This window comes from Triticum urartu, chromosome 6 (genome assembly GCF_003073215.2).
Source record: "Triticum urartu cultivar G1812 chromosome 6, Tu2.1, whole genome shotgun sequence".
In the NCBI taxonomy this organism is placed as follows: domain Eukaryota; kingdom Viridiplantae; phylum Streptophyta; class Magnoliopsida; order Poales; family Poaceae; genus Triticum; species Triticum urartu.
This window is the reverse complement of record NC_053027.1, coordinates 25,271,533-25,285,664: the sequence shown is the minus strand read 5'-3', so window position 1 is coordinate 25,285,664 and position 14,132 is coordinate 25,271,533. Positions and strand designations below refer to the sequence as shown.

General features: G+C 43.1%; 1 protein-coding gene and 3 pseudogenes across 1 annotated transcript; 2 read left to right on the top strand and 2 right to left on the bottom strand.

Moving 5' to 3' along the window:
* The first annotated feature begins 189 nt into the window (after positions 1 to 189).
* On the top strand, positions 190 to 2,677 carry LOC125514316 (annotated as a pseudogene).
* LOC125514317 lies at positions 2,602 to 3,213 on the bottom strand. The gene has a single exon (XM_048679630.1). The coding sequence runs from the start codon at positions 3,101 to 3,103 to the stop codon at positions 2,879 to 2,881; it is 225 nt and encodes a 74-aa protein (XP_048535587.1). The 5' UTR covers positions 3,104 to 3,213; the 3' UTR covers positions 2,602 to 2,878.
* Positions 3,214 to 6,044: 2,831 nt separating this feature from the next.
* On the bottom strand, positions 6,045 to 8,388 carry LOC125517463 (annotated as a pseudogene).
* Positions 8,389 to 8,414: 26 nt separating this feature from the next.
* Positions 8,415 to 13,616, top strand: LOC125517462 (annotated as a pseudogene).
* The last annotated feature ends 516 nt before the right edge of the window (positions 13,617 to 14,132 follow it).

The window sequence follows — 14,132 nt, the reverse complement described above, 5'->3', positions numbered from 1 at the left end:
ACTCCTTTTTTTAGGGGAATTTTCCCAAACACTCAGGATTTGCCCAAACAGGGTGGCCGTGATGGGGACGGGATTTGCAGCTCGTGCACTGTGAGGGTCTAAACCCAATAACGTGGCGAGCACTAATACTTAGGAATGTGAATGGCGACTAAGTAGATCGTCAATTTCCTGTGAGCTCGCAGGTCCGCCATGTCGTCGTTCGCCGGTGTATCGGGTCCTTGACGGCGACAATCGGTGCACTTGCGAAACGTCCGGCATCCACGCCGGCGCGGGCACAGACAGCGGGTGCCAACTGCTCCTGATTAAGGGCTACTCGGGTAGCAAAAAGGAGTTGGCCAACGGCGAGAGCGTGGGCACCGAAACATTCATGGTATGAGGCCATAATTGGTCCATCGAGTACTACCCCAACGGCGAGAACCAGAGTTGCGCCACTTCATTTCGCTTAGCCTTTCCCGCCACTACAACAAAGAGGTTGAGGAGGGCGTCGAGGCCAAGTTCGGCTTTAGTCTTGTTGACAAGGTCGAGAAGCAGACGCCAATGTACATTCGTCGAATCAGTCAAACTAATGACTTCTCCCGGCGTAATCCTTGTTGGGGCTGCGACGAGTTTTTGAGAAGAGATGCCCTTGAATGATCGGCCAGTCTAAAGCATGATTGTTTCACCATCCGGTGCGATATCGTGGTTTGCAAGGCCAACACCCCAGATGCCACTGACACCAGTGCCAAGGTGCCCCTGCTTGACATACACCAGCATTTTAGTCACCTCCATCAAAATAAGGTGGGTGTTGATGTGATGTTCGAGGTCAGCGGTGAGACGTTCGGTGCACATCGGTGTGTGCTCACTGCCAGGTCTCAAGTGTTCATGGCGTAAATCTTTGGCCCCATGAATGAGGGCACCACCACGTCCAATAGAATCAAAGTTATGGAAGCAAAAGTGTTTAGGGTGTTGCTTTGCTTCATCTACACAGACTCCTTCCTAATGATGGAGAAGGACAGTGTCAGTATGGTGGAGGATGAAATACTAGGAGTACTGGAACAAGGACAAGTAGAGGAAGCAACAAGGGGTAAAATAGCAGAGAATAAAATGTCAGAAGTTGTGGCACAAACACAAGAAGAGGTAGAACAAATACAAGAAGAGGTAGAACATGAGATGCGACTGCGATGGCTGCAAGACTTGTTTGTAGCGGCAGACAGGTATGATCTTCAACAGCTCAAGTTCATCTGCGAGATGCGGTTGTCTGAGCACATGTGTGTAAGCTCGGTGGCGTCCACTCTCCTTCTATCCAAACAGCACCACTGTGACTGATTGAAGGAGGCGTGCTTGATGTTTATCCAAGTCCTATCTTCCGTGCGTCTCCAGGCACTAATTATCCAAGTATTTCGGTTGCCGTGACAGCCATAGTGTGAAATCTTGGTCCCATACCTCGGGGTCGTTCTGCTGGGTGCTAGCTGTTCTCCTCGGATGGGACAGAAAAATGGTTTCCATTCTGGCTTATTTGGAAGCATAGATGATGATTGATTGCCGTCAGTTAGCTATTAGACAACGAGTTGATGACATAGCCTGTTTGCTTTGCAATGAGCCTGAAAGTGTTATTTGAATGTTTGCTTTATAGGCATCACTGGTCTGAGTTTGCCATGTCTCTGAATTATATATGATTTACACCATGTCGATGCTTGTTCTATGAGCCATTCATTAGTCCTGACATGCACTATTGCATTAACATGTTTACATGAGCACGGCACAAATCACTCATTGCGCCTGGAGAAGAAAAGAAAAGAGGAGAGGAGAATTACGTCGCTGGATTGGTTGGCCACAATGGAGGCGGGCGGCTAACAAGTTCCCAATCGAAAAATGTAATAGGGATCCTGCCTGATTCAGGTTATGGTCCCTTTTGCTTTGATGCTGGCTGTGATGTAAAACTTTACTTGGAGCTACTCATGCAGTCAATGTATTCCCATTTGATGCCAATTTAGTATTTCAATTGAAATGTGATGCCTCTGTTCAAGGCTACAAAAACTGCCTCCGCATCTACCCATGCTAAGTAACATGGGTAGTATTTCAACAACAGAACCATTATTTCAACTGACATTCATGTTGGTGCAATCATCTTCGTATCTGTGTTGGTAGCAAGCATGAACATGGGCAGCAAATGTCAAGATTGTTCTGCCTCTGTTCGAAGCCACAAAAACTTCCTCTGTTAATGGTAAGTAATCATCAACCAATAATCAAGCAAATCTGCAGCTTAAGGGCTTGTTTGCAGGCAGGCAGGCAGGCAGGCAATAATCAGGAACAACGTGACGTATATTTTCCCATCTATACATACATGTTCATCAGCTTTATTTATTACAAGGTGCACTGCTTTGCTCCGTGTCGACTTCCTTGGGTGGAGTCGTTTGTCTGATATGATCTTTGTCAGCCGTTTTGCCTGATACGAGCACCCCTCACAACAACACAGGCAGCACGCACGCAAGACTGCATATAGGATTAGCCTACCTAGGTAGGCACGCAAGATAAGAAAGAAGTGATCCCCATGGATCTTCTTCATCTTCTGGTCAGCTGGTTCAGAGACAAGCAAGCTAGGATGAACCGGAACCGCCGCAGTGAAGAAAGCATAAGTGTTGTCGTGCTATAGAAATCAACGCAGAAGAACAACCAAGATGATAGAAACATAAGACAGGGCTGAACCCAAGTTCAGTGCGAGATCCAGATACCTAATTAGCAAGTCCACTAGTACTGGAAATAGATGATATCTACACGCCAAACACGCCACGACTCAATCTTTTTATTTGACAACTGACTACCGACACGATTGAGAGACCTATGATCGGACGGGAAGGCGACGGGCGGGCAGGGCCGGACGAGGCATCACCCTAGCCCCCTAGGACTTGCTCTTGCCGGAGGCGGAGGCGGAGGCGCCGGCCCCGGCGCCCTTGTTGGCGACGAGGTCGAGGTCCTCGTCGGTGTAGCCGTCGGCGCCCTCCCAGGTGAACTTGCCGCCGCGGCCGCCCTTCTTGGCGTCGCCGCTCATCCCGGTGCCCGACTTGCGGTCGCTGCGCTCCTGCGACGCCTTGCGCTCCCGGCCGCCCTTCTTCCCGCCGTCCATGGCCGGCCCTGCAACAACAAGGTCAAGATCTAGCTGCCTAGCAACGAGAGAAACGGATGGATGGATGGAAACTACTTCTATGCGATGCGCTTCGATTTCCTTGCTTGGTGGGCTTATTTATGGGGGATGAGATCGGGAACCGGGGGCCGGCTGGGTGCCGCTGTTTCGCGAGGTGCGTTGGATTGGATGGATGAATCTGCTGGCTGCGGGGCCGGCACGGTCGCGGGGAGGTTAGGATAAGATCGGCGTGAGTCAGCCGGAGGATACTCCACCTCTCGCCATCACGTGGGAAGAGGACACGCACGCACACAGGACGGATCCCAACTGAAAATCTTGAGCTGCAGGCTTTGGCACATGCATGCCTTGCCGCCGGGTCACTTGCCATATCGCCATCTCAAAATATCTAAACAATACTACTACCACATTTCGGTTCAAAATAAAATAAAATACTACTACCACATTTGAATGCGTTTTAACATATTTTAACTAGAAGACACAAAAACTTGGTGTGCCTTAGCGCGGGATCCAGCATATTAATTTTTCATATTTCATTGTTTTTGCAAAACAAAAATCATATTTAATTGACTCGCCGTTCACTCTAGTATAAGCCCACAAGTATTCCTAGACGGTTACTTTCTTCTGTAGTTCATTTTCTCTTTTTTTTCTCTTTTTTTTAAAAAAACGTGTGAACTTTTTTCAACGTAGAATTTTGGAAAAACTTCCAGATTTTTTCCAACTTCACGAACTTGAATTTCATACTTAATTCAAAGGTTTGTGAACTTTTTTCAATGTAGAATTTGGGAAAAACTTCCAGAATTTTTTCAACTTCATGAACTCGAATTTCATACTTTTTTTTTGCAGGTGAACTTTGTATTACTCAAGTGGTAAAGCCACGGTCCGTATTACAAAGATCAATAACCTCTAACAAGCCAGAGTTAAGCCAAACGACGGTTCTACTCTCAGTTCTAGCAAATTTTGCCGAATAATCACTAACATTATTTTGGCTACGATGAACATGAGGAAAAATAGTTGTACGGAGATTGCTAAGAAGCTTGATTTCCTCCACCAGCGAGGTAAAGACTGATCTATCAATGGCCGCATCATTTATCATCCTTACAGCTTGCAAAGAGTCCATCTCCACATGTATAGGCAGATTCGTCCTTTGGATTGCAATTGCAAAAAGTTCAACTTGAATTTCATACTTAATTCAAAAGTTTGTGAACTTTTTCAATGTTCATGAATTTTCTAAAAATAATACATACTTTTCTCGATTTTCTCAAAAATATTTCAAATCTATGAATTTTTTAAAAATTTGAGAACTTTATTTTCAATTTTGTGAACCTTTTCTCCCTTGTTTTGTACTTGGTCTGTAAAGTAATATAAGACATTTTACATCAATAAAGTAGTCATCTGAAAGGTCTGCACCCGGTCAAAAAAATTCATAAAAAATTCCAAAAAAACATTTGCATGCTAAAAAAATTATGGCGTGAGGTACGCTCCAATTTTCATATTATTTGGACATCTGAGTAGCTCTCAATAAAAAAGACAAATCCGGTCAGAACAATGCATGAACAGTAAACTTTTTTTACAGACCCCAAATTTATCTTTTTTGCCAAGAGCTGCTCAGATGTCCAAATGATTTATAAATTGGAGTGGACCTCATGTATCGAATTATTTATCATACAATGTTTTTTTGGAACTTTTTGAATTTTTCTAGTACTTGTTTTGATTTGTTTTTTTAGCGCGGGTGCAGATGAGCCTGGGCTTAGAAGTGGATTTTCGTATGAAAGGTCTTATATTACTTTACGGAGGGAGTACATTAAAAAATCAAATTTCAGAATTTTTATTTTGATAGTCAAAGGCCAAGTGGTCGCCGGTCAATTGGAAAAAACCAAAGAAAAAGGTTCACATTGTGAGGGTGAACAGTAGAGGGGCCTGCGCAGCACTGGGGGCGTGAGCGCCAGATCGGTAGCGCTGCATAGGAGCTCTCATTTGTACGTACATGCGGCTAGCCATAAAATCTTGCTTCTCTAAATCTAAATTAAATCTGAATCTGTTTCTATTGCTGAATGATGTAATTTAAAATTGCTAATTAGTTATCCCTAAAGAAAGTTATTAATAAATAGAGAATGTTGCAAAAATACAAAGGTAAACATGGTTTCATGCACACCCACATGAATAGTAAAATATGAAAAAAAAACCTATAAAGATTAGAAAAACATGAAATTTTGGGGTATCGAAATTGACCAACCATTCTAGTTTCGTGAAAGAATGACACCCGTGGTACTCTTAGTTAAGACAATAGCACCGAGATCTTACGATTCATTCAAACATTGTTCTTTTGTCTAGGATACCACGGATGTCATTTCTTTGTGAAAGTTCACACATGCGTATATGTATGTATGTATGTTTAAAAAATACTGAAGTTTATTGTTTTCCATTTATTGTTTTTGAATTTTAGTATTCATAAAGGGTCCCGTGGAACCATGTTCAAAAGTCCGCGTGATACATATGAGAAGAGCCCTTTTTCATCGAAGTGCCATGCAATAAAATCATCATACTGCTCACATATGGCAATAGCCAAGACTAGCGGCATCATGGGGAGTAAAGGGCTGACAGAGGCAAACTTGTACGAAGCAGTGAGCCACATTTTTCAATTAAGCTGACAGAGGCGAACTTGTCAATTATTAGTTACGCGGAAATATAAAATTTTGTACATCCCCAGAAAACACATTGTTACTCGACTCTTTCTTCATGAACTATTCATTAGCTAAGTTCTTGCCTCTAAATTGAATCAGTAAATTATCAATTGTAAAGGTATGCAGGACAAGTGGGTGTAAAGAAATTTAAAGCATTGGTTATGAACTACTATCAAGCAGCAACAACCATTTCTAAATACTAATCTTGGTTGCAGTTCCTTCTCACCAAAATTCTGACCGTGTCAAGTCATGAAGTCTTTATTCGACTCGTGGTATTTCCTTGGACTATTCACTGCATATATGTTATTACAGAACATATATTTCCTTGGACTACTCACTGCATATGCTATTACAGAACATAGATGGTAGCCTAATTAAACTATTGTATCAAGCATATACAATTCCTGCTTTCTCCTACTATTCCCATGTATCAACTAAGAACACACATTTTTTTCAGTGACAAAGATATATTCACCTCAACTGTGATCAAAGTCTACACAACAGATGAGTAGTAATGTGCCTCCAACTCCTTAACGGTTGTTGCTGCCTCCTGCCAAATCCTCTGCAGTATTCTATCTGTCCCCCTCTGCCTGCTGATTGAGCACCTCAATCCTCCTATATCAACATTCTCACTCAAAGAAGCAAGCCCAGAAAAGATGGCTGTCCTCTTAAGTTCCGACACCAGTTTCAACAGAGAGTCTGCTGAATGTACCTGGAAACATAAACATCATTTGACAACCAAACAAGACAAAGCCCAGAATAGTTAATACAGTACTAGATTTGATGGTATTCTAAAATTAGCCCAAAACACAGTAGGTTGCAGTATACTCCCTCCGTTCCGAATTACTTGTCGCAGGTATGGATGTATCTAGATGTATTTTAGTTCTAGATACATTCATTTCTGCGACGAGTAATTTAGAACGGAGGGAGTACAACATCGACATCAGATCAGCTGCTATATAGTCTCCGTAGAGAAAGAAAAAGTGTTTCAACTTGTTCAAGTCACAACACTAATTATGGCAACCAACCTAAGGCAGTCCTCGCTTCTTCTCATCTCCACTGAGGAGTACTACTTACCAACCGTGTGTATCGGAAATTGGGTTTTTTTAAAGTCCAAGACCATGAAATCCATCTACCAGTGCTAGGGTGCGGGTGCTTAGAGTTTAAAATTATATTCCTGAAATCTTACTCTGCCCATCTAGACTTAGTTCCTCAGTACAGCTTACGTGTACCAAACTGATCTTTGTTTTGATCATATCCTTATTGAATCTAGCAGCCACACTTCAGTGTAGGTGTATCATATTCGTACACTTCATACTTATGAGATACAATCTTTCGGACTTCTGTGCTAGAGGATTGCAGGATGCAATACAGGGATATCTTCGGGGTTCTAGAGTCACCTAATTAGGTCACGTGTCACAATTTCGAGCTCCATTAACAGGGTTAGATCTCAGAATCATATTGGTATTATTACGGAAATGGAGCAGTTAATTTAATTCATATGTTCCCTTCGATTTTGAGCATCAAAATTTCAAACAGTGGGAAGAAACATATCTCCGAACAAATGGTGGGCGAGTGGTGGTTACCACGCGGGAGGCGCGCATGTCCATCTGGAATGCCTCCTGCGAGTTGCGCACGGCCGGGTCGTTCACCTGAGACGACGTAGGAGAACCCGCAGTAGCGTTAGCAGGGGGTTGGTTAGCCAGGAGGCGAGGGCGCCGAAGAGTGGTAGGAGGGAGCGGGGGCGTACGCGGGCGATGTTGACGAGGGCGGAGAAGTTGGCCACGAGGCTGCCAACGTCGGCATCGGTCTTCTGGAGGAGCGCCCTCTGATTCTGCGCCGCGGCCGTCGCCGTCGCACCGCCGCCTGAGTTGCTCGTCGCGGGTGGTTGGACGGGGGCTGTGGCTGCGAGGGCGGCGGCGCGTTCACGCTCGCGGGGCAGTGGAGGCATGCTCGGCCCGGAATGGGGCGCCCAAGGCCCAACGCGTGCTGGGCCTTGAGGGTAGTGGATGCAGGTCTTGAGGTCTCGGTGGTCTGGGCCGTAAGCCCGCACCTCTTTTTCTCGCTCTCCGCCACGGCTCGCGTCCATCTCTCTCCCATCCCCTTCCTCCCTCCACCACCGCCGGCCGCCGCTCCTCATACACGGCCGTCGTCGTCCCGCCCTTAACGACCCGCCGCGTGCCGTCGTATACCCCAGCCGCATGCGTCCACTCTCCCCACCGTCAATCCTCTCCACTTGTTGTTTGACCCCGCCTACACGCGCGGGAGCCGGACGCCCTCCGCGGCGACGGCATCCCTTTCCTGCGCACCCGGTCGACGCGTGTGGAGCTCATCGGCGGGGTTTCCGTTCACGACGGCGGAGGTGTTCTACAACAGTCATCACGGCGACGGTTGCCGTCCGTTGCTGCCGGCGGCGAGGCTCGCCGTGGAAGGGTTATGAAAACAACGTGTCACCTGATGATAGGAGGATGCGGTCAACTGGTGTGGAGGCTGCAATTACAATCCTCTGCAGTTTATCGCTGCAAGGTAATTATTAACAACTTACAAGTTACAACTACTACTGTGTACTGTATATTTTACAGCATGTGATTACGGACGGAGAACGTGGCCGATATAGCATCTTTATAATGACGAGACCAAGTTAATCGCAGCATTAGTTCAGTGGAACCAATGAAGCATCATCATGTATAATTGCGGCTCAACTTGCTCTACTACACCAAACACTAATCTGGCTGGAGGACATCTACGCTCTAGCCACCATCGAAGCGTTGACATTGTGGCCTGGGTTGTCGTCGTCTTCCTCAAAGCTCAGGAGCGCCGTGGTGATCCAGATCTCGCCCATCTCTGCTCACGGCCAGCGGGTTCTACAGGGCTAGCTACTTAACTGTACTTCACTGCTCGTTGGTATGTACTCCCTCTGTAAACTAATATAGGTGCGTTTAGATCACTATTTTAGTATTCTAAACACTCTTATATTAGTTTACGGAGGGAGTACCACATGTGGCTTCTTCTTTCTCTCTCTCTCTTTGTTAGTTTCAGAGCTGGATGGCCTCTATCGACACCATGCTGCATACATAGTATTTTGATTTCATCTTAATTAACTTTGTTCTGCCTCCTTTTTGTTCCTAATTTCTTGTCGCGTGTGCTAGACTGCTAGTATAGTAGCCCAAAAGGACAACTAGTCCAGATCAAATCGGGCTAGCTATATAAGAATCTGTTATTGTCGCTGAATGGTGCGCACTTTCAAACTGCTAACTTCTTACCGTTAAAAAAATCATGTTAATCACACATGAATATTGCCAGTCTCAACTGTAGATCTATGATCTTTGTATTTCATATTCTCGTCATCAAATCGTCAACTTGATCGATCTGTATTATGCTAACTATTTAAAATCAAACAAACTGTTCACGAGTTGGTGACTTGTATCCTCAAGCTATTACGATTCAAACAAGCGAAATAGCAAAATATTTGTCGTTTATAATACTTGAGTAATTCACTAGCTAATGTGGAGATGCACACATATGCGTGATCATCCTTTCTCCATTATGTTTTCATGGTTACTTATGGAACGGGGTATATGGTGGACTTAAAGCAATGTTATATATGTTGCTCTTGTTTTGAAGGTGCTGCACCGTGGTGTTGATTGTGAATGGATAGCGACATTAGCATCAGACACAAAGTTGACCTGGAGCGCATGCTGCTAGATGGAAGGACAGAACCAACATGCGTGGCGTTATCACTTTTAGAAGACATCACAAACGGTTTCTCTGATGATCAGGAAATTGGTAGCTTATAAGGTGTGAATTATTTCTACTAAGCTTTCTCATTCCTGACCAACTCACAGTGATCTAAAAGATGAACAACATGTGCACATCACAATTACACCACCACACGTGTGCAGGCAACTAATGCATGTTGTGACTAGGCAATGGTGGGAAAAGGGATGGTCGCTGTTAAGAAGCTGTCCAAAACATTTGGTGTGCATGAGAATAAATTCTATAAAGAGGTTGAGTGCCTAATGAAGGTCAAGCACAAAAACATAGTGCGTTTCCTGGGATATTGTTCCGACACGCAAGGGAGAGCTGCAAATTGCGAAGGGAAATTTGTCATGGCAGAGCTGCGAAATTGGTTGCTATGTTTTGAGTATGTAGCGAACGGAAGCCTCGATAAGTATGTTTCTGGTAATGATCGTAATGTCTATTCCTATATTTATTTTCTTAGCAAATGTGATTACAGTCCCAGAGTCCAACGCAAAGCAATACATCTATTTGAAATGAGAAATTTCAAAGTGCTCTTGAACTATTTTTAACCATCTATTCCTTTTGATCCAACGGCCTGTCAAAGATTGTGATGTTGTATTTACTTGACGTCAGTATATTGCATGGCTCCCAGTTATATTCATACATAAAATATATTTTTATTCATTTCCATATTCAGTAAACATCGGGGAATTACATCTGGTAGGACAATTATCTGTTGGTATTCACTCTGTTTTCATTCTTATTATAGACTAGAATTCACTAGAAAAATACCCTGCTCTACCAGGTTACTTGCACGAGCATAAATTTGGCTCCATCTATTTCAACAACAAACGGCTTAATGGGTTTTATTCACTATTCCTGGCTCCTTAAGAATAAGTTAGAACATCTTAAAAGAAAACTCATTCAAAATGCTTTGCATGATTAGGAATTTGTAGATTTACATTACATTAGCAACATCTAAGGGGCGAAATATGAAAACCTTTGCTCTGCAGATGCATCTCATGGACTTGAATGGAGGGAGCGCTACGATATTATCAAGGGAATATGTGAGGGCTTACTTCATCTTCATGAGGAACGCATTCTCCACTTAGACCTGAAGCCTGGTAATATATTGGTAGATGATCACATGGTACCCAAAATTGTTGATTTTGGTCTATCAAGGTGCCTTGATAAAGAGAGAACCCGGGCTTCTACTTTAAACCCATGTGGATCAATGTAAGCCAGTCTGTTGAAAGGCCTTTTTGTTTGGCATGAATTTATATTTGAGTGCACATTCATTGACTATGATCTAAAAAACATTCTTGTAGGGGATATTTGGCACCAGAATCTTTCGGAAGGAAACTCACATTCGCGTCGGACATATACAGTCTTGGCGTTATCATCCTGGAAATACTGACAGGAGAGAAGGGGTATCCAGAACATGAGGATGTAAGAACCAATTAAGTGTTGGGTCCATGTTGAAGTATTCAAATAACTATATATCTTATTGAAAATGCCTAATGGAGGCTAGGCTCCAGGGAGCCTGGTATTAAAATACCGTATTTGTACATCACAAAAAATAGACAAAATTGTGAATACACCTACACATTTATACTATGTATGCGAAATTTTATAACAATATACTTTCACACGTGGGGTACAAAAAAAAGACAACTATGTATTCAAAATGGGCTGACTTTTTTTGTTGGGCCACAATTTTGTTTCTTCCGTGTAGCTTACAAATCACAATATTTTCAAATAAAAATTCACAGATCCGTAATGAACACATACAAGTTTTCACAGAAATATTTTCGATTTTTTTAACTTTTAAATATGATTTTCGTTTTTTTTACTACTGGGCTTCCTGGAGCTTGTCAGCCAAAATCTGCACTCTATATCTTATACTCTAGTTTACCTTACAGAAATTGTAAAGTAAATCTCTCCAAAAGAAAAACAGAAATTGTAAAAATTTCGTCTCGGACATGCATGGTTTAGTCTAAAACATCATCTATTTTGTGGCACCCCCACCTTTAGTACCACATTGCCTGTTTAATCGACAAAAAATAAACTTGCATATAAGCCTCTTTGTCCTAAGATGTAGCACTAAAATAGCATTTGTAGCACCCCGCTTACACTTTTGTCCTTGCCAGTCCACCTAAAAGATCGAACTTCATAAGGAAATGTGGAAAAAACGGCCGCACGTGTGGCTCCCTTAGGCCTGACGTGGTCTTAAAGTAGGCTACAACTTTTTTTAATTGTGCTAGCCCATTCTTGAACTCAAGACCTTTTTATATGGATACCATTTGTGTTTCATACCAACTAGCTTACTCAGGTCAATCTAAAGTGGACACATGTGAGAAATGCACTTACGTACTCTTCAGCAAATACAATGTCCAACTAACAGCATAGCTCAATTTATAATAATGGCTATATTTTTTTCCATTAGAATTTTGAACATGTCTCTTTTCATAGATCACTTGTCGTCATAGTTTATTTCTATGTCTAAGTCACAATTGCAATTTTGTAGGTGGTTAAGACTTGGATGAATAGGTTGGAGGGATCAGATCAATCGGAGGCACACTTGGAGCAAGTTAGAGTATGCATCAAGATAGGCATGGAATGCATTGACTCGGACCCAAAGAAGAGACCAGTTGCACGGCATATAAATGATAGGCTTGATAAAATGGCAAGTACCATGGAAACTGGCATCAGTAGTTCATCATTTGAACAAGTTAGTTTCCTAAAGGAACAATGCTGTGAAGAGAAAGTTGCAAAGCTTTCATCTGAGTACCTTGGAAAGGACATCAAGGAACATGCTGAAACAGAAGAACTTGCAAAATATGTGTTGGGGCACCTAAAGAAGATCATTAGCAGCAAATTCGAGAAAAAGCTCTAGGTGATCAATGGTCATTATGGGGAGCGCAAGATACAAATCAAAATGTCATCCCACAAGGTGCGAGCATTTCTAGCTTTTGCTCTGGTTTTCTCCACAAGTTGTACAATATGGACATCTTCAACACAAAAGCACACTTGAATTATGTAAGGGACAGTGGGCTTACGTTGCAGAGAGCAAAACAACTGAGACCTTTCAAAAGGGATGAGCTCGAGCCATTTTTAAAGGATTTTTATTTCATTGGAAGAGGTGGCTTTGGAGAAGTTTACATGGGACTTGTTAATGATGTACGAGTCGTAGTAAGGAAGCTGATTAGTGGTACTATGTCGGAGAATGGGGAGCCATTTCCAAAAGAAGTCCGCAACCAATGTGAACTTATTCACAGAAACATCGTTAGGCTCACAGGTTATTGCTTTGAAGTTGACACGCCAGCGCTAGTCTATGAGTATCCCTCCAGAGGTAGCATCCATGACATTCTTCACAGCAACAGGGTGCCTCTCAACTTGGATTTGCGTTTAAGTATAGCTGCAGAATCATCAAGCGCTCTAGCTTACATGCATTCATTTGGCATGTGTAAAATCTTATTTGGTAGTTTTAAACCATCTTATATACTCTTGGATGACAACTTTATGGCTAAGGTCTCATATTTTGGCATGTCAAGCATGGCTGCGGGACACAACGGAACAATCGATGGTGAAATGGTTTATATGGATCCAGCGTATGTACAAACAGGCCTGCTAACCCGAAAAAGTGATGTCTACAGCTTTGGAGTTACCATCTTGGAGCTTGTTACTAGGAGGAAGGCCACACATTCTGACAATAACAGCTTGGTGAGGAATTTCCTTGAGAATCACAAGATGGGGAGGAAATCAACTGAGTTGTTTGATGAGGAAATTGTAGTGTCAAAAAATCCGGAGTTTATTGAGATTCTTGCAAAAATTGCTGTGGAGTGTATTAACCTCTATCCGGACGAAAGACCGACAATGGAAGATGTTGCAGACCGTCTTTCCGCACTGAATGATTACCGTAGACAAAGTGTGAGCTTGCATTCTTTATAGCTACTATATCGGGACGTTGGTTCAGTTTTCTGGTGTTTAACCCTGTCTTAGTTACCTTCTCTGATGTGTGGATCCATCTATTCTTGCCCTTCCTTATTATACCTTAGTAAGGTTAATTATTGTTTTTGCACTGTGTACTGTTGACTGTTGAGCCTATTCATATGGGGTTAATGCTGGTGCAGTTCACATAACGTTGCCACCATTTGTATGGATTTGTGTGGTGATACAAACGCTTTGTCAATATACCAAACAGCAAACGTAGCTCAAAGCTACTCCAGTTCATAGTTTGTGTGAACTATTATTCTCTAGTTCATAGTTTCTTCCCCCTCTGCTGTAAAATGCTTTGCAGCTAGTGCTTCTCTGAACCATTCTTCAGTTCATGGTTCAGCATAAGCAGCTAGCACTTCTCTAAACTTTGTGGCGACGGCCGCATCAGTCCGTCACAGAAGCATCCATGCATACATTCTCTAACAGTGACCGTCACAGGCAAATGAGCCGCGTCGTCTCATCATCAGTTTCATTGTTCGAGTGGCATGTTGTTTGCACCGTCAGTCTCTGTTCCTTTTTATTGTTTTCTGCGAGCAAAGCAAACCTCTGCTATGCAGGCTGCAGCACACACACACGCATACAGTCTGAAC

What these genes read in the sequence shown, in the direction of transcription:
- LOC125514317 (XM_048679630.1), bottom strand. Translation starts at nt 3,103, where the DNA reads ATGGACGGCGGGAAGAAGGGCGGCCGGGAGCGCAAGGCGTCGCAGGAG.